We start from the raw sequence: 27,512 nt of genomic DNA on the forward strand, positions 1-27,512 counted from the left end.
ACTTAATTGGTATTAAAATTATTATGAATTATGAATATTTGTTGCTCTAAGTCATTGCTGTATAGTGACACGCAGAAAAATTGACAGCTCTTCCAGTCAGATTGGCAGTCCGATTTTTTTTTAATGCAAATATGTGCTCTACATGCCCCAGAATTCACTCAAGCAGCTCTAGCTTCACAATAATTATTGAGATGGAACTTTGTTGAGTCAGGTTTGTTTCATCCTTCAAAGCGTGACGACCTTGATGCAAGTCTATTAGCAGGGGGAAAGCAATCATTTGAGGGTATTACAATTACATACTATTCAAACTCCACTCAGGAATATTAAACAGGTAACAGACAACAATAAAATAATGAATAATGACTAAATGAACTATTTATAGTTTTTATGTATTCATCAATGTCAGGAGATTCTAGAAATGATGAAAGTGCAACAGTAAATGCAATCATGAAGCAATATTTTAATGCAAAGTTCCATGTACATCAATATTTTAATAAATAATTCACTGCAAATTTACAGTCCTATCATCCCAAAAAATACTTAAACAGCTGATTCAAACAAATGAGCAGGATTTCATGTTTTATTGACATTATCCATCAGTGATAGTACATAATTTCAAATGAAAGGGATTCAAATGAAAGGGATTATACTATACATTTTTGGGTGAAAACAATTGAAAGTTTGGACGAAAAAGTTGACTGACGCTAACACTATGGATGTTTCTTCAAGTTCTATCCACATGTGTTGGCATGTAAAGGTAGTATCTCAAGTCTGTGATCATGTGGTTGTCATGACACCCAGCCTCCCAACATTGAATATTGAATACATTTATCCTATAACATCCTTCATTTTCTTTTCTTTTTTTCCCTGACCAGCAGCATTATTTAAACACAGCATATGGCGTCTCTGTCTTATTTTTCTTGTGAATTAAATCACCAAAAAAAAAAAATTCATCTATCACAAGTACCAGTGTAAAATCTAAGAAGCGCCAATAAAACCCCAAGTTCATCATTCCTTGTTTCCTGTTTTATGAGGGATTTTACACCAGTGTTTTATGTTTAAGTGCATTCCATTCACGTTTTAAGGCCTGAGGTGAGCTTTGACCATTCAGCCTGGTCATGTGTGTTGAATGAATGAATGAATTGATTATGGGTTGCATCTGTGATTCCTAACCACCAGTGTGCCGTGGGAAATCTCACATAATTGATCACTGAAAAGATGAATTGATCACTGCAAATCCAGTATCCCCTGCCTATTTGAGGTTTTGTATTGATGAATTCCCTAATCTAGCATTTTTATTTTTGGGGGGGCCCAAGGACCTATCAATTATTCACTGCAGAACGCACCTGCACTGGGAAAAAAAAAACCTTGATTTTCGGTTGCAGGATTAAAATGTCATCCATCCATTATGCAAGCCGCTTATCGCAGGCGTGCTGCTGCCTATCCCAGCAGTCTTTGGGCAGTCGGCGAGGTACACCTGAATTGGTTGCCAGCCAATCGCAGGGCACACAGAGACTAACAACCATTTGCGTTCACAACCACACCGAGGGACAATTTGGAGTCCCCAGTCAACCTGCCATGTACAGTATGTTTTTGGAATGTGGGAGAAAACTGGAGTATCCGGAGAAAACCCACGCAGGCACGGGGAGAATATGCAAACTCCACAGAGGAAGGCCGGAGCTGGAATCGAACCCTGCACCTCTGCACTGTGAGGCTGACGCGCTAACCAGTTGGCTACTGTTCCGCCATCGTGTTAAACTCATACGCATCATTTGCTTATTTTTGAAGAAAACAGAAAATGTACATAGGCTTACCACATTTTAATTATATGCAACCGAAAGCCAAAGGATCTTTTTTCACTGTGGGAGCATTTTTGTTTGGTTTGGTTTTGTTTTATTTGTATATTGCTACAAGGTGCAATAAGCTCAAAATAGTAACTGGTGGAAGTAGTTTGTTGAGTGATGCACTTGATGGAGCGACAAGCTTTGTGCATTGGAGAAGAGCTAAGTTTAGCCTGGGATGCCCATGCAAGTTAGGAGCATCTTAACTACATGTGCAAGTACACATTTGTGCACACTTTAGGTGCCCCCCCCCCACCCCAAGTCAAATAACCTGTGAGCAATTTATTTGTAAGGGTAATGTTGGGGTGATAAACAATGAAAGGGTCTTCCACTAGATGGCAGATGATACAATTAACTGTCTCCACCTGATATATTTCATACAAAGTCATTATTTTAATATATATGCTTTTTGAGATGTGCCATGAAATTTTGTTGTTGTTTTTAAAATGGACTGTAAAACGTCCCTTGGCTTAATAAAGTTTGGGGAACACTGGCAAAGATACAGGATGCAAAGTCTCCAAATCGCTGACAAATGTCCAATCCCTTGGATAGACTGAATAAAAAGGAAGTGCGGGACGGCATGATCTTGGTAACCATGGGAACAGGTGTGTCGAATTTTGGGTATGGTGCCGAGGATTGACTTCCTTTAAGTTCTCTTAAGTGCAAAGCCAGTTGTCTTTGGACACACAGCGCCCTGAGGTCACCTGGGCGTGTAGGTGTTGAGGTGCCCCCCTCTGCCCCAGTGCATGCTGGGTAGCGTCAGACACCTCCTGAAGTGCTCCAGCTGAGCGTGCAGTCTCTCACGCTCCTCTCGTACCCGCTGCCTCTGGCTCACAAGCTCCTGGAAGAGACGTGTTTGGATTGAAAAACATGCCGGGCAAAAGCCAACAAAGCACTTGCTTACGGTCCCTTGACCCCTAGGGGGCTCCCAAGAGCAATTAACAATCAACTGAGACTGGGCTATTGAGAAAGACTAGAATAATTTAAAAAGGTTGAGGTAGTTTATTTGGAATGTGCTTTGTTAAAGCTTTCACACATTTTACACAGTTTTAAACAAAATTATTCAATTTCTTTTCACGTTTCACGTACGGCAGTACTTTTTGACCCTCAAGTCAATCCATCCAATTTAAAATTTGACTCGCGAGCAAAAATTTGAGCTGCGGAAAAAGCCGACAAGACAATGATTGCAACTCCAAGGTGAAGTTTACTGTCACACCAAATATAAAAGTGAGAATTACACATCGTGTCTATAAAAGAATCACACAAACCCCTTTGGAAAGGCCTCTATGTTCATGCTAACACAATGCAAATCAAAGCAAGACAGAAGATGGGCAAACGGCATCCAATGACATTATCCTAATGCATGTGCGGTATTGTAACCCATGAAGCAACGACTATTTGAGAAACATACATTCTTGATCTTTGAAAAAGAACTCTGGTAATATTACAGCAGCTTATTGCTTCTTTTAAGTGTCTGTATTATACTGCCAGCACGGTGGCCATGGCGAACACACCAAAAGGAGCACAACATGGGGCTGGAACCAAATCATTTTTATTCATTTAAATGGGGAAAGAGGATTTGAGATTAGTTGGAGTTACGAGTGCAGTCATGGAACGAGTGAAACTGTTAAATGCTTTTTGATTTTATTTTCTACTCTGCTTTGCAGTAATTTTTATGTACCTGAAGTCATTTAATGTGGTGTTGTACTTTATTGCAAATCATTTTTGCACATTGCAGGACCTGAAATCAAAAATAATAAAGCAGATGATACATATACAGTATATGCATAATGTTATTTTTAATAAGAGTGGATGATATTCAGTACCCCAATTGGAATTTCTTCATTTAAAATTATTTAAATCAACTCCAGTGTGCTCTTGTAGTTGAATGTGCTATCTTTTGATATTAAAAACAAATACAAAGAAAGAGATATCAGGCTGTCAATAGGATTACGTAAACAACCCTGCCAGAGCTGCAATGTACGCACTAATGAGTTTATAGTAGGTTCAAAATGATTAATAATTAATCAATGATTAGGGCCCGTTGAGGCGTGAAAAATGAATGAATGAAGCAAAGAAAAGAGTGTTGGTGCCTACCGCCATAGTGAGAGAGAGCTGCTCTGCGGTTCTGCTGAGGTTGTAGTTCTGCGCTTCTAGTCTTTTGCATTGACTGTGAAGAACCTGCCTCTCAACACTCCGCTCTGTGAGGAAAAAAGGCTTGTTATACCCCTAAAATCCAAGCATCGCCTCAGATGTAGTCGATTTAAAAGTCAGAGAAGGAGAAATTTAATTTTTCAACATTTGAGTTGCTGACAAATGATCGAGCTGAAATTTGAGGTTTCAGTTCATTTATGTTTGAAAAGTATTTCACATACTTAATATAAATTGCTGTCAAAATGCAGCAAAAATATGGCATCATTCCAGAATAAATCAAATTTGATACAATAGTTCAATAAAATAAATATTAAATGAAAGAATGCGAGATGTTTCAGATCTGGATGAACATTGGGTTGGCAGATTCTCTTCTGAATCCCTGCACGCGTGCAAATTTGACAATTTCAAGTGTTAGATATAACGGTCTAAATATATTGAATACAAGTATGAATTTATGCAAGGTGGATCAGATCCAGATTAAAATGAAAAACACAAATTACTTTTACCTGTAAAAAGATTTAACAGATGTACGGGTGAAAAATGTTCCATGTTGTGTTTAATATTAATTGCTGTCATATATGCGATCAGGATCAGATTCATATGACATTCGTTTCTACCAAGCACAGAGGTAGCAAATTTCTTTCTCCCGAGGTGAATCCCCAATGTAGAACTCACCATCCACATAATCCTGATAGGCCTCGAAAATTGCTTCGATGCCCTTCCACTTTCTTGGTGGTTCCTCATCGTCGTCCTCCTCCTCGTCCCCAGATGAGTCTTCACCCTCGTCCACGTCCGCATCGGTCAGTTGCTCGCCCTGACCGACTTGAGGGGAATGGGTGCGATGGCCGTTGATGTGGTGAACGGCGTGGTTCGGATGAGGTGTTTTGTGCGGAGAGAGTTCGCGAGGCACAGAACTATCAGCCTTCGTCAGATTTGAGACCACTGGTGAGGAGAGAATAGCACTCGATGTCAGGCTTCAAACAAAGATAACTCTGGACAACATTGCTTCTCCCAATACCTTGAAAGCATTCTGAAGGCCCAAATCAACAACTTTATCATCCCTATTTTAAAAATCGAATCCTAAAAAATACACTACCGGTCATCTCAATTCCTAGTAAACTTGTATTTTATATCCAATTTAATAATTTAATATTTTTTTCTGTAACTAACAAAATACAGTTACACTTTTTTTGTGTCATGATTGCTTACAGCTATCAGGCGCATCCCTTTATCTCTCAAACCTGGATTAAAGTCCCTAACAAGTGTGAGTTATGCATTGTGACTCAGATCCAAATTAAACTTGATATTTTAGCTCCTGACTAAGTATACAAAAAAAATAATAAAAATAATTCAAACAAGCATTTGATTACAGATTACAAATGTTAACTGGACTGTTTAGATTTAAATCGGTAACATAGCCAGATTAAAATGCATTTGTAACATAACATTTTTGGACTGAAGCACACTTCAGAGCTATCGATTTATTTATGTGGACATACTTTCACCGAAATAGAAGAGTTGAATCAACACTCCGACTGTTACTAGGGTCTCTTTTATACTTGGGCATCTCTGCCACTAAATAGCACACATTTAGATTCAGTAGTAAAGGTAGTAGCGTGTTACCTTTGTGGTGTGTGGACTTTAGCACAGCCTGGTGGAAGTGCTGAGCGAAGGCGTCGGGTGTGAACCTCTCCCAAGGCCGGACCCGACCATTTGCTAGTGCGCCGTGCTCTTTTTTCAGAGGAGCTACGAGGTGACCGTTGTGGACTGGCTGCAGCTTCTTGTTGATTCGCGGCACCTCTTCAAATGCCGCTTTGTCACGGTGGGGTGCCAAGGGTGGAGGCGGCTGCCTGAGACCGTCGTCGTGGGGGGCATGTCTCGCTTTGTGTAAATATGGAGGGGAGGGGCTCGGCGAGTTGGGATGAATTTGTCCATTTGACTGACAGGAAGGCGGGGTTGATGAAGACTCACCTGTGAAGACAAGTTGGACGATTTTGAATATGTCATCATTACATTAGGCCACAAATGCCAATCTCGTTTTTTGGGGGGGGTTGTTTTTGTTTTGTTTTTTAACACGGATTGATTTCGAACATTTCTAAAAGCCAAAGAACTCAGCGTGGTTCTGGCATAAGTCATTCCAAACTAAAAAGGAAAAATTTTCCAAAAGTTGACGTGCTGCATTAGTGTGTCAGTGTTCTGTCAGCCATGCATATCCTTTCTACCCCTAACCCACTGAGTGGCCACCATTTGTGAGCCCTTGCAAAGGTAACGAATCTTGTATCTCGTCAGGGTTCGTTCAAGGGCGCAAATATTCACCAAATGTTCGCCAGATATTCGGCTGTACTTTTCTTGTCGCAAAGGAATTTTGAATATATTCAAAGTTTCGGTGGCACTTATAGAGTGCACCTGAACAATGGGTCTCACCGAGTGAGGAGGGGGGGCTGCTGCTACACGGAGGTACAGAGTTGTATCGGAGTGTGTCCAATGTCACAATCTTCTTCTCAATGGCCCTCAGCAGCTCCTCAGTCTTCTCTTTGTCTAACGTACAACACAACATGTCAATTGAGTGAGACAGCTTTGGCCCTCATTGGCTGGTCAGAGCAAGCAAAGTTTGACTGGCAAAACACATCTCATCAGAGTCTCTTTTTTTTTTATATGTTGCTCATGTTATTAGATAAATATTGATTCTGAACTGCTGCGGGTGATATTTTTATGAGAGAATTTGTGGTGTTGACAGGGAAATGACATGCATTTTACCATTTTCAAACAAAATGTAAAAGTAGCTAAATGTAACAACAAAGTGCTGAGTTGGCATTTTTGCTCAGTTGGAATCGATTAACGTTCAGTTTTTGTAAGCTTTTACATGCATCTGTATTTTTAATAATTTGTGGATTTTTGTTTCTCGGGTTCACGGTATATTTCTTGAAGATGTTTTTTTTTTTCCCTATCTCGATGATACTTATTTTCTTGTTTTAAACTGTGCATCTTTTATGAACCTTGTGTTTGAAAGAGACAATTGAAAGTAATGCTCATACCTCTTCGTTGCCGAGCGCTGACGTGGGAGAGGTTGAAGGCGCGCAGGAAGTCCTTCTTTTCCTGCAGCTCGGGGGCGCCGTCCATTTGTTCGGCGGTATACGGCGTCGTCAGCGCGGCGGCCGGCAAGGTGGGAGACTTCCGCTTCACCCGCATGGTGCAAGGTGGCGAGGTGCTGCGCTCCCTCATCATCCGCCTCCTCTTTCTCCTCTTGCGCTGCAGAAGCTCGTTGCGATGAGCCAGTGTAACCAGGCCACACGTGCGCAGGAAGTCCACTTTCTTCAGTGAGGGTCGAACAATTACAGAAGAATGTCAGTGACTCAATATAAACCTTTAAATGCAGTGATACCTTGACGTGATCACTTGACTCAGATTACGTTCATACTAGGCACACCTGCACAAGCTAATGAGGTAAATAAAGTATAACGCTCAGTTTTTATTGAACAAAAAGAATTGTTAATTCAATGTGTTTTTTTTATTGGAATGCTTACTTAAGAGTTTAATTCATTCCATGACCAAGCTCTTAGCACAAATTATTTATTTAAAACAGTGGTTCTGAACCTGGGTTCGATCGCACCCCAGGGGTTCGGTGAGTCGGTCTCAGGGGTCCGACGAAGCCTCTGCCATGGAGGGTAAGACACACCCAACTCAACATGTTAATTAGTTATGACACGCCCGCTGGCCATCACTGGCTGCGGATGATCACATGACATTGCTTGTCCAATCAGTGCTGTGGGAAATTTAGTTCGCTTAGTAGTCAGAGCGTGTGACTGTCGTGATAGTACGTCGTACAATTAAAAGAATAAAAGTATACTTATCTCATGAAATTTTATTGACTTCTTTGGGTTTTTAATAAATGAGGGTTTTTTTAATATCTTGAATTTGTAAAATATATACTGTATATATTTATTTTTCCCTCATGAAGGGTTCGGTGAATGTGCATATTAACTTGTTGAGTTCGGCTCCTCTAAAAAGGTAAAGAACCACTGGTTTAAAATCCTTTTTTCATCTTGAAATTCATTTACCATTAAAATGCACCAAATGACTTCTCACAGCACACTTGTGTGCACTGGTTGTAAATCACTGGTTTGAAATGGTCGACATTAAAGCACGTGAGCTCATCTCAAAGTTGTTCAAAGAAATTCGACTTGAACTTGACTGACTTTATTTTAAAAGCTTCACCTCAAAGATTTGACTCCCGTTAAAGTCCTGGTTAACTCTTAGACTGAGATTAGCTCCAGACAACAGGCCTTTGATATGATGCTCGGGATGGTATTTAGAATGAAGTCTCCTACCTCAGAGGACGTATTGAGTTTAAGGGGTGGTTGTTCCGTCACTCTCCTCAGATGGGCTTTGACTTCTTCTTCGTCGCTCTCGTCGTACGACTCGTTTAAGTCGTAGTAATAACCTACAGGCAAGGAGGAGATGCTCAGGTGTTTGTTAAACCTATCTACAGGTCTTTGCCGCCGTTATTCTCACCTCCTTCACGAGCCTCCCTCCTCTTCTGCTCCTCCAGGTCCAGCTTACTGAGGAGTCGCCGATGTTGCTGAAGTGCCTCGTCGTACACCAGCGCACTGTCCCTCTGCCGCTCCCTGCCGGCATTGGGGTCTGACAGGGGCGCGCACAGCCTCAGGTGGAGGTTGTTGGCGTGGCGCCTCTGGAGGACGAGGAGGTCATGTTCGGCCTTGTTGGACAAGCCGGCCTCCTCTCTCGCCGAGGGATACCTTTCAGGAGCCTCTGGTCTCCTCCGGGCTCCATCCTGCAACATCTCCCCCCAGCTCAGGTGGGGTCGGTCGGCCCTGGTCAGGCCGGGAGGGGGACGAATTGGTGGGGTGGACTTTCGGCGGTCCACAAAAGAGGCGGGGTTCCACAATGTGGTTTGCGGGGCTTTCGGGGAGATGAGGGGAGGTGGCGCGCCGAGGGAAGGTGGTGCATCTTTGATGCCTTGGTTAGGATGGCCTGTTCTGTTTGGATACACACAAGGACAACCAACCTGTTTAGACCAGTGCTGAGCTGCTGGGCTAAACGCTATCAGAAGCACTCATCTACATTTACAGTCTGAATTCTAAAACAATGGTACCTTGACTTATAGTGGATAGGAAAAATCTACACACCCTTGATCAAATGGCAGGTTTTTGTGATAAAAAAATGACACCAAAATAATTCCTTTCATAACTTTTTCATCGTACCTGTGGCCTAGAACTTGTACAAAACAATACGCAAAAAGGGAATATTTTGGATTACGAATAAACACCTGGGAGAGAGAGGTTGCACACCCTCATCTTATTGAGGATGTGGCTATGCTCAGAATTAACCAATTGCATTCAAACGCATGCTAAACGACAGCACACACCTACCACCATTTAAAAAGCCATTGATTATCCCAAAATAAAGTTCGGATGTTCTAGCTGGCTTTTCATGACATTATACAGCACAAGCCACGGTCTGCAGAAAGCTCCCATTGTGATTGCATTGTTTCAGTCAGGCGGCCCGGTAGTCCAGTGGTTAGCACGTCGGCTTCACAGTGCAGAGGTACCGGGTTCAATTCCAGCTCCGGCCTCCCTGTGTGGAGTTTGCATGTTCTCCCCGGGCCTGCGTGGGTTTTCTCCGGGTGCTCCGGTTTCCTCCCACATTCCAAAAACATGCATGGCGGGCTGATTGGACGCTCTAAATTGTCCCTAGGTGTGAGTGTGGGCGTGAATGGTTGTTCGTCTCTGTGTGCCCTGCGATTGGCTGGCAACTGATTCAGGGTGTCCCCGCCTACTGCCCGAAGACGGCTGGGATAGGCTCCAGCACCCCCCGCGACCCTAGTGAGGATCAAGCGGTTCGGAAAATGGATGGATGGATGTTTCAGTCAGGAGAATCGTGTAAAATAATTTCTGAGGCATTACATGCCTTGTAATAGCTACTGCTACGACATTTCAGAAAAAACCCCCAGCTATTGCAGAATCTAACTCTTAATTCATGAAAATTACGACATTTAATACGAGATTAATCTTGGTAACGATAATCTCGATTTGTCTTTTATTGACAATTTGAACCTATTTTGGAATTCTCGTTCCTTTTACCAGTCAGATGGCGTTCATCCAAACTTTCTGGGCAGTTTGATATTCGCGACCCACATCCACCATGGAGTCATCAATTTTACTCCCAGGTGACTCTTGTTTACAAATTAGTCAGCGAGTGGCCCTGTTTCTACTTCTCCCCATAACCACTAATTTCACCACACCCACCTACAGGCCATTACTTGCTGCTCCCAGTACTATCCCCGTCATGAGCTCTCCCTTTAGGCCCCCGCTATCAATATCACCCCAGACCAGATAGTTTCCCCATTGAAACCATCAGAAGCAGATGCCCCCCCCCACCCCCCATTCCTGCAACCATGACCGCACGTCAAGCACAAACATTAATCTGGGCCTACTGAACCTGCTCTCTTTTAAACAAAACGTTTATTATCAATGACACGATTTTAAAAAACAATCGAAAAGGTTTTTAATCGGCTCAGCTTGTGAATGTCACGTGACCAAATCCAGAAAACAGGTGAGTCGTGATTGGATGGTACTTGAGCACGGAGCAACTCTGATGTCATTTTGCCATTTGCTGTAGACTGAAAATTTCATCACAGGTGCTCAGGGCTCAAGTGGACTGTATTTTCTCCACAAAACACAATCCAATCTGATATAATTCTCACCTATTGCTGTCTTTTGTCCAGGCCTCCTCGCTGGCCCTCACATTCATGGCGGCAGATGCCACAGCTCCGTGGACGCCACCCGCCGCAGGTGCAGTGTGGTGCTTGGTTGGGTGAGAAGGCACCAGACTAGGCATCGGGTGTGGGATGGAGCCCCGAGAGGAGTGGAGGTTCAAGGGCAGAATTTTTTGTGCATGGAAAGCCGGGAGCTCTGACTCCTGGGCTTGATCTGGACGGACATTTGAGAAGAAAGTCACGAAAGTTACAGGAGATTTGGTGCAAGACAGTAACGCTGAAGATAATACGCTTACAGCAGGTTTAATTGAGCATTGTGCATTTTATTGTGGTTGGAGTTTGCACTGTGATACCTCTCTCATATATATATATATATATATATATATATATATCTCAAGTATCATCAAACTATTGTCAAATACAAATACAAAAACAGACAACAGACAACAAGAGGAGCCGCTGCGGGTGCCCGCGCCGCCATCAAAAGAACACTTAACATCCATACATACATATATATATAGATATATATAGATAGATATAGATATATATACACACACACACACACACACGCACACGCACACGCACACGCACACGCACGCACACACTGTGAAATTAATGTAAATAGGTGTGTGTGAGTGGGTACCCAGCCTGTTGGGGGTCAGTCTCTCCCCTAGCCTGGCCCGGTCCTCCAGTGAAGGCGCCCTCTGAGGCGGCCTGTCAGCCAGGTATCGGTGGCCCTCAGCCGCCCTGACCATCTGCTGCTGTCTGTCCCTCTGCCTCTCCTTCTGTCTGTCCAGTTCTCGCTCCCTCTCCTCCTCTCTCTCTTTCTCCCTCTCTCGCTGGCGAAGCTCATTCTCCATCTGCATCCTGTGGGGGAGGTTGACAAGTATGAAGGCACGCGTGTGTGCGCGCACATGCGCACACACGCACACGCACACACACACACACACACACACACACACACACACACACACGCATAAACACATGGGAGAGGAAGAGGGGAGGGTGAGAGATGCAACACCCAGCATGAGGCAGATATTAACCACACACTGGTGAACCTCACACAAACATTCACACACACACAAAAACACACACGCATACTTCGCTTACTATGAGGGAAATAATCCATACACAGCATGACTGAGCAAGAACAGATGAACACTTAATGGGAAACCACAGGAAAAGCGCACGCATACTCGCATTCGCGCACACATTAAAATATATGCAGAAGCCATTACAGAAGCAGATGATGAACAGTGTTGTGTTTAAAGATGTCCCCTGTGTATTGTGCTGCAGACAAGCAGTGTTGTTTTAGGAAAGGGAGCATTTACTGGAGAACAGAGGTGCCCACTGAGCATTAGCATTACACGTAGTTTAAAATGCAGATGTTCATTCTTTTAAAATATATTCTTCATAAATTATGTTCTGACTGGTTGTTTCTTGATGAATCAATTGTTGTGCAGTTGCTATGCAGTTGGTGTGGGCCTTTATTATGTTACCTTTATTATGTCATGTCGGCCTGATGTCTTCCAGTATATAAATTTGGATTACTCAGTGATATGTTGTCAGTCGGTCGAGCTTTCTCCCAGTCTGAGTGTCAGCTCTCTTCCATGTCTTCTGCATCCAGCCCTGATCTCTGTAGTTACTTTGTATTTTCGTAGATAGACTTTTACATTTCAGCTTCCGTGTCATGTCTGCTTCTGGGTCCTAATTTCGCTCCTCAAGTGACAAATTAGTTTTTATTTATCATAATAAAATATTTTTAAAATAAATTTTAAAAAAATGAAACAATTGTTTATGTACTGTACTTTTTAAAAAATAAATAAACACTTGACTTATGATTATATGCATTGTCTCATTTTACATGTATATACTATATTAGTATTATCCATCCATCGCTCCATTATTTGAGATGCTTACCTTCACAAGGGTCGCGGGCGTACTGGAGCCTATCCCAGCTGTCTTAGGGCAGTAGGCGGAGTACACCCTGAACTGGTTGCCAGCCAATCACAGGGCACACATAGACAAACAAACATTCACACTCACAATCACACCTAGGGACAATTATAGTGTTCAATCAGCCTGCCACGCTTGTTTTTGGAATGTGGGCGGAAACCGGAGTACCCAGAGAACACCCACACAGGCACAGGGAGAACATGCAAACTCCACACAAGAAGGCTAGGACCCGGAATCAAATCCCATGACCTTTGTACTGTGAGCCAAACGTGCTATGAAGGGCAGCCAGTGCATTCATGCGATGTCAGAAGCACAGTTAGGCAAGTACTAAAAATATCTCAACTATATGTGTCCATGCTGCAGGGAAAGTTAACATTGTAACATTGCTTACCTCTCAGCAAGTAGGCTGTGGTTTAGCTCTGCAGAGTAGCGGGCTCCAGGCAGGTGCAAGTGGAGGCCAGAGGGGTGCAGAGGAGGAAAGGCTCCCCCAGGAGGCATGGAGTAGAACTGCGACCGTAACCCCGACAGACACAAGGACTCCTCCATTCTAGAGATCAAACGAATAAAAATGTCATAAAATGCCAGCAAGGCCATCTCTGCTGGTCTTGCCACCATCAGAGGAACTGACTTAGATTCATTTTCTGGAAAGTGAAGTGTACCTGGGTAAAGACAAAGGATGGTGCAGGAAGGCCGGGTGGTAGTAAGCAGCGGCGGCGGCAGCAGCATGAGCGGCGGCGGCGGCGGCAGAGGGGTCCAGACCAAGAGGCACAGAGGTCAGACGCAAGTCATCAGGGGTGGCGAAGGGACGCAGCGCTCTCAGGTACTCCTCCGGGATGGTGCCTGAGGGAACCGCAGGGTGCACCTGCCCAGGTAAACTGCACAACACATTCACAATTTCATACAAATGCTATATTGTATGCTGTACTGTCATTTCTTTACATTTTGTTTGTCATAAAACATATTTTTTAAAATCATATTTATTATTTACATTTATTTAATTTTACATGTACAAATTAGTTTTATTTTTATTTTTTATTGGTATTATTATATGGCAAGTAACTGTATTTGGTGGCTTGAGTGTTTAAAATGGACACAATCTGCCACTGCCCAGCAAATCAGCTGATGATAACACAAAAAAAAAAGTATATATACATATATATATATATCGGCCCGGTAGTCCAGTGGTTAGCACGTCGGCTTCACAGTGCAGAGGTACCGGGTTCGATTCCAGCTCCGGCCTCCCTGTGTGGTGTTTGCATGTTCTCCCCGGGCCTGCGTGGGTTTTCTCCGGGTGCTCCGGTTTCCTCCCACATTCCAAAAACATGCATGTCAGGCTGATTGGACGCTCTAAATTGTCCCTAGGTGTGAGTGTGGGCGTGGATGGTTGTTCGTCTCTGTGTGCCCTGCGATTGGCTGGCAACTGATTCAGGGTGTCCCCCGCCTACTGCCCGGAGATGGCTGGGATAGGCTCCAGCACCCCCCGCGACCCTAGTGAGGATCAAGCGGTTCGGAAAATGGATGGATGGAATGGATATATATATGTGACAAAATAGAGTGTAATGAAATTTATTTATTGTACAGTGTATATTTCTATACCCTGGTCACTATAAAATAATAATAAATAATAACAATAGTAAAAATTATTATTATTATTATTATATGTTTAATTATCTTAATTAATTTTTAAAAACTTTGACTTTTTAAAAAAAAAATTAATCATTTCAGCCTACAGGGACAGCTGAACTTTATTTGGGTTTAATCAGAGGCACTTAAAATGGTCGCAGCTGTGTGTCAATGTGATTGGTTGATTTAGACGACATCCCTATGCAAATGACTTCGTTTCATTTGAGTGTTACAGGTTAGTGATCACATGAACGCTGGAAAAGATTTTGAAATGATTCATCTTGCTTTCATTTGTCATATGTCACAAAAACCCAGGCATGACGACAGGGGTCTGTTGACTTTTTATATGCATTGTACTATATATTAAAAAAAATAATAATATTACTTTTATTGCTACTATTTTACGCAAATGATTTTTGGTTAAAAGTAGTTTGCTTCATTTGAAATACTAACTTATAATAACAGTTAACGTTATGAATAGGTATAAATACAAAATTATCATCATCATTCTGCTTCTTGAATCTATACCTGAGGCTCTGCATTCGAGGGTCCTGCATGACCGAGCTGGGGGTGAGTCCAAAAGGGTGAGCCAGTGGGAGAGGCGGGGGCACCGGTGGAGTTTTCTTGTCGCGCTGCGGATGGTTGTTGTCAGTGGGCGCCCGCTCTCTGCCCCCTCCGAGCCTCGGAACGCTCTGCTCCACCTAAGTGAGACGACGTGTCACAAGGTATGGAGAAGAGCTAGCTAGAAAAGCACTCACACGCTATACTGACATTTTCTCAATGTCAAAAGTCATGAGAATAAAAACTCAAGTAAAGTACTTTGTATACTGTTGATAATATTTTAAGTATTTTTATTTCCCCACCACTGGTATTAAGTGAGCACAAAGAAAGTTGAGGCACCCTGTGGCTCAGCCGAGTGGAAAAGTGGCTCCGGTATGTCAGAGTGGGTCAAGATCAAAGTGGAGGAGCTGATGCGAATATCGGTGTCCACTGCTCACTTCTTCATTTCACACAGGCACTTTAAGTGCTTCTCCTTTGCAGGATTTTTTCACCACAGTACTGCATTTAATCTGTGGGATGGCCGCAGATTGGCAGTATTTCATCCAGACAAATGGAGCAGCCAATCATTTTAAGTAAAATAATGATGATATTTTTACGATGTAAACATTTTATTTCAATATGAGAATGAAATCATGGTTCAGCTATCAATGCGAGTGATATGTAGTGACAGGCAGAACAACAAAATGCTCTTCTGTTATATGGTAGAAGGAGCAATTGAAGTGTGTATCCATCATTATTTGTAAAATTACAGATTTGTTTCTAAACACTTTAAACATGTTTGAACATTGTTCTTGGAAACGTGCAAACTGTTTTTCACCATTTGAGCATTCTTGGGTTTTTTTGGGGGTGGGGGCATTGCCAAAATGGTGCCCAATAACTTGGGCATCTGGTCTGATCTGGCATCCTCCCTCACAATATAAAAACCTAAGTGCCTTCGTTTGTATCAGCGGTTATCCAACAAAAGTAATTCCGCTAGCGAGTTACCAATGCCAATAATATAGCTTCCTTTCAGATAGTCCTGTGACTGTTTTAGAGTGCCTCGTTGTTGGCGGTGAGTGTGCACATGCCACAGGGAGAACACGGAAGTGCGAGGAAAAAAAATAAACCGGATCTGACAGCCATCTTGAGGACCAAGTCTTCAGGCTGGTGTGGCCCCCTTTAGAGTGCCTCATTGTTACGGTTTGAAAAAGCCTCGTTATGACCTGGTGGGATATATTTCAGCCACTGGAAGTTTTCAACAGATATGTTTTTGTGGCGCAAAACATGCAGGGAAGTGAGGACATGTGTTCGTGGTGTGTGACTGACTGTTGAAAGTTGAGGAAGGAGTGGCTTTAAGTGCATTCATCAAACAAGCTCACAGCATCTAAGAGTGGAGTGAACATTAACTTTACAGAGAGTGAAAATACTCTGCATTAAATGTAAAATGCATATATTAAAAGAAAAAATATTTTTTTCTTTTTCTTTCTGTTTTTGCTCTGATGCCACAAAATGATTGAGTCAAACTTTGTTCCAATAGCAACGTGAGCAGACAAACCACTGCCAAAGCCACAAACAAATCCAAGCAAACACCCAATCAATCATCCTATTGTGCATGTGCGCTGAAATATGCACACTTTGAATTAGGTTTTAATGTACAGTATTTGAATGCAGCGCTCACGGAAAGCAAATTCAGACTCCATGAGTAGTTTCTCTCGTTATCCTGCAGTGGAAAACTACTGCAGTGATCACATACAATCAATGACTGTTGGTAACCGTTATTTGTTTTAATTTTATTTTATGCTGCTTTCATGGCAGTTGGCTGGCAAATAGTTCAGGGTGGAACCTGCCTACTTGCCATTATTGGTTTATTCATTTTTGCCCGGCATTTTCCATGCCGCCCGCGACCCTCATGAGAATAAGTGAATTAGAAAATGGATGAATTTATGGATTTTCAGTTCTTTTTTTTTTTTTAATATCAGTTACAATTGCCATATATCGTTGTTGCTGCTTATCCTGTCTGGTAGTTTTACTTTATTTAGTTTTATTTCACTTTTCCGCTACTACCCCGGTATTGGATCTACTTGGTTATGAAAAGGATCACCATTTTCAGTTGCCTTGGTATTTATAATGGTTGATACAAAACCAAAAGAAAATTGCCTATCTTGGTGCAATACTAATTTTAAAGAACCGCAAGTCCAAATTTAGAGTCAGAAGCTGCAACATTTTCTATGGACAAAGCAGGCTGTAATTAGTTGTGTTTTTGTGGGATCTGATTGACAACGTGCCGAACCAAATGCACATAACACCCGATCATCGCCAACCTTTCATGAGCTTGCCTTTACTCTCCTGGCCTTTCTTGCTCCCCATCACTTCCCTCCTTCACATCCTATTCTCTTTCATTGCCGCCTCCCTCTTGTTATGCCTACACGTCTGAATAGGAGACCTCCCCCCACTGCCCCTCCGGTGGGCAGAGCCACAGAGTGGTCTTTGTGAAGGAGGAGAAAGGCATCTCTTATCCAAGAGGGTATACCAAGGTGGCGGTGGTGGTGGAGGGAGCTTTTGTATTGTCTGGGAGTAGGGGGCTGGGGGAGGGGGGGGGGCTGGTGCCTCGCCCCTCCATGAGTAAACATCTTCAGATGCACACAAGACCCTCTTCATGTCTTTATGCCTCATGGGGTGGAGGAGGGTCAGACACACACATGCATGCACGCGAGCGCACAGACGCACATGCACACACACGCACACACACACACACACACTCACGCACACACACACACACACATACACACACACACACGCATACATTTTGACAAGATGTTCACTATTACAATGTTAACATGCATATCACACAAGTGCCATCTAGTGCAAAATGCATGCAGAACTACTACTGCAGTACTATTAAAATACAGTGACTAGTGTTCTGAATTGTCTTACGCATGAGGACAAAGACCATACTTGTACCTGGACTTTAAGATGGATATCGTCTGTATCAAATAAATGCTCGAATGGATTTTTATAAAGCCATTTGAATATTGAAAGTCAAATTTCTGGGGTGTGGAATGGGTTAATCGTATTTTAATGGGGACAGTTGATTTGAGATACAAGTGAGTTTAAAAAAACAAACAAACAAAAAATTCAGGCCTCTCTTCATCCTTACCTGTCGTCCTTCAGCCCTCCACAGGCCGTTGCTCGTCTTGGTGGGCGCAATGGTGACCACGGGAGGGGTGCTTGGGACAACGGCGTGGCCCCGGGACTGAGCCAAGAGATGCCCTAGTGTGGCCTGCTTCGGCGTGCTGACCGGTGAGCTGTGGCTGGTGGCAGGCGAAGACACGGGTGATGACTCACTGCTGAGGGCCAAACCTGAGTTTGATTGAGATGAAAATGAAAACAAAATGGAAAGAAATCAAGATCTTCATTGGACTCAGGTAAAATATGGAATAAAATTGTGGCGGCGGAGTTTTTCCATACACAGTGAGGATGATTTTTCTTTATGTAGATTTTCATTGGATAGTGATTAGAAATTGAAAAAAAAAATCAAAAGTACTTGGAATTTTCATTGGATAACAAAAAAAAAGGAGATAAATGGGACCAAAAGATATTTTTTTAAATTGGAGAGTACTAGTAAATGCAGGATTTTTGTCGTTTTCAAGTTTCACAAACAAGCCCCTCAAAATCAATCATGAGGCTTTTTCAGAAAACCACTGGGAAGCCTGGTGAGATCAGGTCTACAACTATAAAATGTCAAAAGTTGCAGTGTGTGAAAGGGCAAAAAAGAGACACGTACCATTATGCAGGGGTTGAAAAAGGGACCCACAAAATTGGTTCATGCAACACTGACTAAACAGCATACACTGGTCACAGCATACATACACAGAAACACAAAAGGAGGACAATAACGAAGCAGAGGAAGGCTGCCAAGAGACACTGAAGAAGAGAAAGAGCGACGGGAAGCCACAGGAAGAGAGCTTGTTATAATTGGCCTTAATTAGATTCTCATTATTCGGCAATGAATGGAAAGGCAAAAAGGAAGAGACAAAGCGGTCAGAAAAAAATGGCCTGACACACACACACACATCCAGTGAATGATTGTAACTGTTACATTTGATTTTAAACCCTCAGTCAAAATTCTTGTTGCAATCAAACTAATTTCTCTGCAGAAAAAAAACCTCATGTCAATTTAATTAATTGAACGTCGATAGAGTAATTATTGTCACGGGTCTAGTTGCGAGCAAAAGTTTGGCTTACGAGTGAGTGTCAGATCACTGCTGGATGGCAGCATTGCACTTTACAACATCTGACCTCCATCAGCTCATGTTCATTTATATGTCTTCTTATTTAAAACACATTCTAATTTTAGCAGCTGTTTTTGGTGGGGCTGCAACGAATTAATGGCATTCTAACACCTTACAATGGGGAAAGTTGATTTGGGATAAGAGTGCTGTGAGTTCAGAGTGTGGTCAGAGTGTGGTCATGGAACAAATTAAACTCATCAGTCAAACATATTATATATTTGTTTTTTTTTAAATTAAGATGCAAATATTTGGTGAAATTCCTCACGAATAGAAAAATATGGTAAAATAATACATTCATTCTAAAAATAAAATCTAAATGATTCAAATGATATACCAAAGACGACTTTTGACGATGAACAAACGGTCGCCTCGTGTCATTCACCTCGGGGATCCTCAGCCTGTTTGGCCAGTTTGCGCAGGGCAGCAGCAAATCCGGAGTTGGAAGACTGGGCGAGCGCGCTCCCATTGGTCAGAGGGCTGAGGGGACTGACAGTGGCCGTGGTGCGAGTCGCCGTGGAGACCATTCCTAATGGCGGCGACTTGGTGGACTCATGGCTCATGCCTGTGAGTGGAGAAGCACAAAGGTGCACCGTAAGCTTCATGACATGACACCTGCTCTGGACAGTTTAATATTCATTTGAATCAAATTCAATACAATTCCAATGATTCTGAATTGACTATGGGGTTATTTTGTTCCCTGACAATCTCATAACTAATTTTGCTCATATATCAAATCAATTTTCCAAATTGAAAATCCATAAACTAGCAAGACCACAAACCTACAACCCACAACCCGTGATGGCGAATGAATAGAAAAAAAGGATGTCTTTTCAATGGCAGTCCAGTATTACACTTTGCACTTTTCCTTATTTATCAAGGAAACACTGGGCCAAGTTGGCCCCGCACATGAGACCAGACTTCGCCTCTTGCAAAGCATACCAGAGTTTGAGCTTTAGAGATTGAAAGAAACTCATAAAGTAAATACAGTAGTGATTTAGTTTGGATGTGAGTGCATCTGGAAGATAGTATCAGTGAAAGGTATTTATCATCTTTATTGATCATTTCGAGGGCGACATGGTGGTCGACTGGTTAGCATGTCTGCCTCGCAGTGCGCAGGACCATGTTTCGATTATGGGCTTCCTGCGTGGAGTTTGTATGTTCTCCCCATGCCTGCATGGACTTTGATGTCCTCCCACATTCCAAAAACTTGCATGGCAGGCTGATTGAACACTCTAAATTGTCACTAGGTGTGAGTGTGAGCATGGATGTTTGCTCGTCTGTGTGTGCCCTGCGATTGGCTGGCAACCAGTTCAGGGTGTACCCCATCTATGGCCCAAAAGGGCTGGGATAGGCTTCAGCACACCTGCAACCCTCGTGAAGATAAGTGGGTTGGATATTGGATGGATGGATAATCTATTCAACAGATGTTTGGAATTCTGTTGTTCTGTTATAATTCCATGTATTAGTTCATCTGAATGCTTGGTGCCAAAGTAGAACTAGCATAAGAAAATATATTAGAAATTCAGGTGCCATTTAAGTGTGCGTGTGAGCTTGTACAAACTGCAAGGTCGCTCGCATGGAGACAATCCCAAGGTCTTAGGGGCACAGTGGGCCACTTCCCTTGAGGAAATGGACGCGTGTGCACTCATGTGCGTGATTTGCTATTAGGGTCAGCACTCTATTTGACACAGCGCCACCCCTTGACCGTTACAGAGACACAAGAATCCAACAGGAAGCACCATCACAGATGAAGGCATATTGGTACAAAGTGTGTCACTGTTGAAGAAAGAAGTGGGAAAAAAACACATTTTCCAAGAAAAGGTTTGTAGGGAATTGTACAAAAAAATGTATGTTCCCACTTCCCACAGAGCAGAATATATTCCAGTGAGCATTGCTGTATGCTGTGTATTTGGTGTACAGTATGTGTTGCTGCTCCGTGTGTGTGGTAAAGTAACCGTTGTTTGAGGCTTGATAATTACCATTACACCAATATTAATTTCTATTATCCAGTCTATGGTGTTTCACATCAGAGGTTAGCATTAAGGTAGTAGACGTTCTCTCTGTATGGATAGTAATGTGAGGTCAAGGTATTTCACACTTTCACATTGCTACTGTTCTGTATAATGCTATTCTTAATGCAGCAGTGTGTGTGTGTGTGTGTGTGCATAAATTTTCTCTAGCGCGAAACTTTCAAGCGTCTTCACGTGGAAACTCTTCTACAATAACCTGATGCTTTAAATATTGCTGCCTTTAGGATTATAGATAACAGCCTTTCATAAAAGTTGGTCAGGACTAACCTATGCTAAACGTAGGTTTAAATTTGCATTGAGGCACTTTTCTAGAATGCATTCATTCATCTTGCTCAGGTAGGAATGTAAAGTAGCTTGAACAATATGTTATTAAGTTATTAAGTTAGCAGACTTTCATTTCCTGAAATGTATGGCTTGTTACGTTTTGGTATTTTAATAGACAATGTTAAACTGTTTTGCTTGTCAGTTTAAGGTAAACTTAAACCATGGGTGTCAAACACATTTTTGTCGTGGGCCACTTTGGAGGTACGTCTTCCCTTGGAGGGCCTTTACGAATAAATGTTAAATTATCTCATTGTATTCTTACTTGTACACAACAAATGGGTGGATGAATTTTGAAATCAATCCACTATTTTTGTTGTTTGTTCATTTAGTGTTCAACTGAGTGTAAACAGGGTAACAACATTATTGCAAAATGTCCAGATTTTAGCTAGGATCGTGGAATTTGACACACATGATTTGCCTTCGTGGGCCACATAAAATGATGTGGCGGGCCGGATTTGGCCCCTGGCCTTGAGTTTGACACAGTGACTTGAACTGATAGACACAAAAGCAGCTCTTTAGCGGAGAACTCTGTAAACGAGAGATTGAACTCATGTGCTATAAGGAACAATTTTAAAAATGGGTTTTAATAGATTTTAATATGTTTTGATAAGTTTAAATGTGTCTTAAGTGTGTGGGACAAGTAAAAGAAGTTTAAATGTGTTTAAAGCCTGTGCAATAGGTAAAAATCAGTTTTTTTTAACATCCTCTTTCATATGGTCTCTATATGGTATTTTCATGTATTGGATTTTGGGCTGGAATACATCCCTCGCCCTAAACTGTTCACTTGAAAAAAAGCAATGAATTTATTTACATTCTCTTTGATTATCTTTTTATACAATGCAGCACTATTTTTCTTTATCAAAATACAAAACACATTGTGGTGCATTTGGGAAGACTGGTACAGTTTGATTTCCAATGCATTTCAAAGGGAAAAAATGTATTTCATTTCTGAGTAAATTTACTTCCAATCATGGTCATGCAATAAACTCAACTCATCTGTAAGGTTCCATTGTCTGCTCAATTCTATTTTTGCTTGCCTACATAAATCAAGCTCATCTCCTATGTGGCGCATTCAGGTAACCGTTTCACAATTCTGATTGCATCCAAGATCCCTGAAAAGCAAGAAGAAGTCTATTTGTGTGCCTCCCACATAAAAGCAAGGGGAACACAAGGAGGCGAGTGCACATGTAGATGCTTTTATGTCCGTTAATGCAACGTAATTGCGTGTAGCTTTTCATGTGACGTCCAAACACAAATTTCCCTGGGGCCAATTAGGCTGATCTTGAATCTATAATCTATTGATTAGTGGACACACTTAGCACAAACATAGGCTGGAGCAACCTTTGTCCCAAACCCTCCACCGCCTCCTCTCTAACCCTTTCACTCACCCACTAATGTTAATTACAGCTGGAATTAGTCAGCAGCCCCCTACACTACAACTACCACCCTACCCCCCTGCTCGCTCACCACAGCCATGACCTCATTACCACCACACAAAGACACGCACGATCATCCTTCGCACACACAAGCGATAAACAGTGGTAAACACATTGGACATCATATTAACCGAGTCGAAAGAGCCACATTTTCTTTGAAAAATGCTAAAATGGTTGTGATATGCATGCCAGGCCAGTAGACGGTGCTGTGACGTTTTTAAAGCAACACAAAAAATATTTATCAGATATTTTTAAGCAGAGTTTATTTTGTTGTGGTGGGGGTAGACAGGGGCTATACAGAATGCTGACACTTCCGTATTCAAAATTGGACGTCTTCGGTTTAGCACCACATTGTGAGGTCTTATGGTAATATTAGAAGATGGGGAAGACGAGGCTGAGAAGGTCACCAACCAAGCTACAGTATTTTTGTGTGTGTTTTGTTCACACAGAGTAGCAAGACTATATGTCTGTGAGTACTGTCGTATGCCTTGTTTAGATGGGTCGTTGCTCTGTGAGTGTTGAAGGAGTTGTTTGAAGGTTTATAATAACTGTAGCATGCTAATGTCCATTAGGTTTACAGCTCAGTCTTCCAGACAGGATTTCATATTTTGTGTATTCTCTTTTCCTCCCTTTTTATTTAGGAATCTATTTGCATTCATTTGTTCTCATTTTATATATATATATATTATATAAAGCGTGCCAATTTTAGTTTTATTTTGTTTTATATCTACTTTCATGTCTGTAAAAACATATTTAAACCTGTGTTTTTAAAAGTGCTGTATTAATAAAGGCATTGTAGCATTGCTGGGAGACTGGATGCACTCCCAGCATGCTTTGCAGTACTAAGAATGTAAATAGTGTTTAAAAGCATGTTTTTTATTAATTTTTTCTTCTGTCGTTGTTTGAGTTGTTTCATTATTAGCAAGCATTTTATTCAGTTTGCTGTGATAAGTTTGGCTTCAATGTGACACCGTGATCGTGCATGACATGTTGACTAATGACTTGCCAACACTTGTGCGGGGTGTGAATAAGATTTTGTTTTTCTGCTTCCAAAAATCTAAGTGCCATTGTCCTCACTACCTTGTTATTATTCATGTTATAATTATTATCAATTGCTGTGACATCTTTGTTAAATTCCCTTAGCCCATTTCTGATGGTTTGCATGCGAGCAGACTTTTATTTTGCATTTGCTAATTTTCTTAGTTTCAGCTTTGCAGTGACAACATCTTGAAGTTAGCATGTAAGAACTGAGCCAGCAAGAGAGGAATGCGTTAAAAGTGTATTTTAATAAGTTTAATAAGTGTGAGAAGCATATAGATAGCTATCTATGTATCTATCTCGTCTTATGTCATAATTGAGACCCTAAGCTAACTCAACCCGTATTGTTTTGTGTTTTTTGTTATTGTAAAGTGTCCTTGGGTGTCTTGAAAGGCGCTTATAAATAAAATGTATTATTATTATTATTATTATTATTATTATTACTATTGTGATTTAAAATAAATAAATAAATAAATATACTGCCATATAAAATGTAACTGTAATTGTCTGGAAGTAAATTCTGTCAATTCCCGACAAGCTAAATAAAAAAAAGACAGTTTGCGCGAAAATATAGAAGGGGAAAAAACGTTTTGCTCAACAATTAGTTGGATTTTGTACAAAAAAGTTTAAAAAGTGGCATATTTTGAAAAGTTGTCTTTTTATGAACAAATGAATTTATGAGAAACTGTCAAACCACTACAACTATGATTTTGGGCTACCAGCACCCCGATGAAAGTCAAACTGTTTTTTTTTGCTCAACTATTTAGTAGCATTTTGTGTGAAAATTTGTCATTAATTAATAATGTCAGTCGTAAAGCAAAATATTTTGGAAATTTACCAGACTATGTAAATGAGTGGAATCAGCGTACTTTTTTTTTACACAAGTATCTGCACAGTACAGAGTGTGACTAATTTCACATACATGCTAAAAGAAAAGTCACAAAAAGAGCCATTGGAGAGAAATAGACTGTCAACTTGCAGCTGAACACCCTGTCATGTGTACGCATGCATATATACGCACAGCATGTACAACCAGAGGGGCCAAAATTAGTGCAGACACTCCATGTAGATAGCTGGCAAATGTACTTCCGTACAGTAACTGTACTTGGTTACCCTGAGTACAAGTTTGAGTGAAGAGAAGAGTAACTAACAAAGAGAGGGATGAGGGGGGAAAAAAGATCCTGATGAGGGATGCACTCTCTCTCTTCCTCGCCATCCCGCCTTCGTCTTTCCCCCATTCCTCCTCTCCTCCTCCCCCATCTCTTACTTCACTCTCATCTGTCTTGGTACGCCGGGAGCTCATTTCACTAAAGCCAACAACAACACGCTGCTTGCTTTTTCTTTTCTTTTGCTCGCCACAATCTTGCTGCCATATTCCCATGACAGTCCACCACCACATAAACACACTCACACACACACACACCATATACACGTGCACATAAACACACACTCATGCACATTTCGTAGTAACATGTGCATGTGTGCATAATTCAAGCAAGCAGACACTCACCGTCCTGCTCACTCTTCCGCCTGTTCGTCGTCTGTGCTCCTCTGTGACTCTGCCCCCCCCCGCCCTTCCTCACCCCCCCCCCAGCCTTGCAGCTGCCGTGTGGCCACGTGACCTCCTCTCAACCCACTCCTCCTCCTCCTCCTCTCCATCCACTAGCACCCCCTCCTCCTTTCCCTCTCACTCCATCTATTACCCTCCTCAAAATCCCACACCTAGCACCCTCCATACTTGTCGTCTCTGTCACTCGTTACAGCTTCCCAGTTTTCTCTCTCAAAGTGTGCTCTCGTCATTCTTCCTTCGTTTAGGCGTTAGTGCGTGTGCGTGCGTGTGTGTGTGTGTGTGGGGGGGGGGGGTAGCTCCCGACAGTGACCCTTCACCCCCTCACCTCTAACATTTGCCCCGATAGCCAACATAAAGTTCGAGGGGGACAAACAAAACAAAAACACCAGGCACTGCACCCTCCAGGAATGTTTATGTTTTAAAGGGGATATATCCTGGCGAGCAAGCTTTTTAAATTGAGGCAGCACAGTAGAGATTAGTGGTTAGGACATCCGCCTTGCAGTTTTACGGTTTTGGGTGTCAGTTTGGATGTTCTCCCACATTTCAACACCATGCATAGGTTAATGACAAAGGTCTTTATTTTTATTGACAGCGCACACATGTCCTCGGTGTAAAAACTGCCGCGTCTTGATTTTCGTGCTGGGGCAAGTCTCGTTTACCATGGTTGGAAATCTGGCAGACCGCTCCATGCTGGGCATTTCGGTGGACTGAGGGTGTTTTTCTTTACACTCAACCTGACAATTTGGTGACTGAAAGTGGACTACACTTAAGACCAGCTCAAAGAAGGCCTAAGATCTGGCGCGGATGGTGTGATGCGTTGTTGAATGAAAGGCAGACAGATTCCACCCTCCGCTGATATGTGTGATGGATGTCATTGCAGTTCATTCAGAAATATGACAACAGCATGTACTGAACCATCTTAATCATTGTAAAAATCAATTAATTAAACACACCAATATTATCCTCATCTTTAGTATATTTTTCAAAACACAGCCCTGGGCCCCAGTACTGCAATGCGGGCCATAATGTCTAAGATGGTGTGCACCTCTCCTGTGCTGAATTTAAAGGGAATTAGAGGAGCTGTTTCCTTTGGACGGGAAGCAATCATCCGTGTTCACTCCCACAACGGCGCAAACGCCCATTTCTAACTGCGCCTTTCTACGAAGCTACCAAATGAAAGAAAACTTCACCCATGTGCACAGTTTGACCGTACTTTGTGATGCACGAAAATAGGGCCCACTGACTCACAACTCTCCAGAAGGTTGAAACGGGTATCTATAGGTGCCATGCAATCGGCTGGCCACCAGTCCAGGGTTGGATGGATGGATGGATGGAGAAAGGGAAAGATGATTGCACCGATCCATGGATGGGGGGATAAATGGATAGATGAATGATGTGTTAAAATGTACCGTAGATCCCCAAGAACAACATAAGCTAATAAAAACCTTTGCCTCTATGTCATAATTACAATCAGTTTTTCTCCATGCACACACACACACACACACACACACGCACACACAAAGATGCTTACACAAAACATACACTGTACCTAAATGAACAATAGCAAACCTCAGCATGATGTCATACTACAGGACGTGTCCAAGCCTGCTGTCCTCATTCCCTCCCTCCTTCTTCCAAAAGTCACATGCACACACACACACACTCTCACCTGACTGCCTCTCTATGAGGACAGTGGCGGGTGCATAACCTACTGCGTCAGCTCATTAAGAGCAGCCAGGGTGTGTGTGTGTGTGTGTGTGCGTGTGTGTGTGTGTGTGTGTGTGTGTGTGTGTGTGTGTGTGTGTGTGAAGGGATAGGTTATTAGCACGGAAGAAGAGGTTGCAACTCCAGAGGCATCATCACTCTGGCACGTCGGCGAGTGTGCGAGTGTGTGTGTGTCTATGTGTTGCTCGACACTTTAATTCACTCTGTTTGTTTATGACCTCCACCTAGCGTGAAAATGTGAGGACAA

General features: G+C 42.2%; 1 protein-coding gene across 4 annotated transcripts in view; it reads right to left on the reverse strand.

Moving 5' to 3' along the window:
- Positions 1-440: 440 nt before the first annotated feature.
- LOC147206027 (genetic suppressor element 1-like) overlaps positions 441-27,512 on the reverse strand; it is a 48,229-nt gene continuing 21,157 nt past the window's right edge. For 2 of the 4 annotated variants that reach the window (XM_086109629.1, XM_086109631.1), the window contains exons 2-16: positions 19,525-19,704; positions 18,008-18,210; positions 14,839-15,011; positions 13,347-13,562; positions 13,079-13,234; positions 11,375-11,598; positions 10,720-10,945; positions 8,508-8,992; positions 8,324-8,436; positions 7,031-7,307; positions 6,420-6,533; positions 5,619-5,966; positions 4,671-4,937; positions 3,939-4,042; positions 441-2,682 (exon numbers count right to left, since the gene is read on the reverse strand). In XM_086109629.1, coding sequence (XP_085965755.1) covers positions 2,542-2,682; positions 3,939-4,042; positions 4,671-4,937; positions 5,619-5,966; positions 6,420-6,533; positions 7,031-7,307; positions 8,324-8,436; positions 8,508-8,992; positions 10,720-10,945; positions 11,375-11,598; positions 13,079-13,234; positions 13,347-13,562; positions 14,839-15,011; positions 18,008-18,210; positions 19,525-19,704 — 3,227 coding nt within the window. In that variant the 3' untranslated portion in view covers positions 441-2,541. Of the gene's footprint in view, positions 2,683-3,938; positions 4,043-4,670; positions 4,938-5,618; positions 5,967-6,419; positions 6,534-7,030; positions 7,308-8,323; positions 8,437-8,507; positions 8,993-10,719; positions 10,946-11,374; positions 11,599-13,078; positions 13,235-13,346; positions 13,563-14,838; positions 15,012-18,007; positions 18,211-19,524; positions 19,745-25,480; positions 25,511-27,512 lie in introns of those variants that run through there. The other 2 variants (XM_086109630.1, XM_086109627.1) reach the window with 2 other exon arrangements.

This window comes from Hippocampus guttulatus, chromosome 4 (assembly GCF_054856545.1).
Source record: "Hippocampus guttulatus isolate MCC_2025c chromosome 4, RoL_Hgut_1.0, whole genome shotgun sequence".
Taxonomy (NCBI): domain Eukaryota; kingdom Metazoa; phylum Chordata; class Actinopteri; order Syngnathiformes; family Syngnathidae; genus Hippocampus; species Hippocampus guttulatus.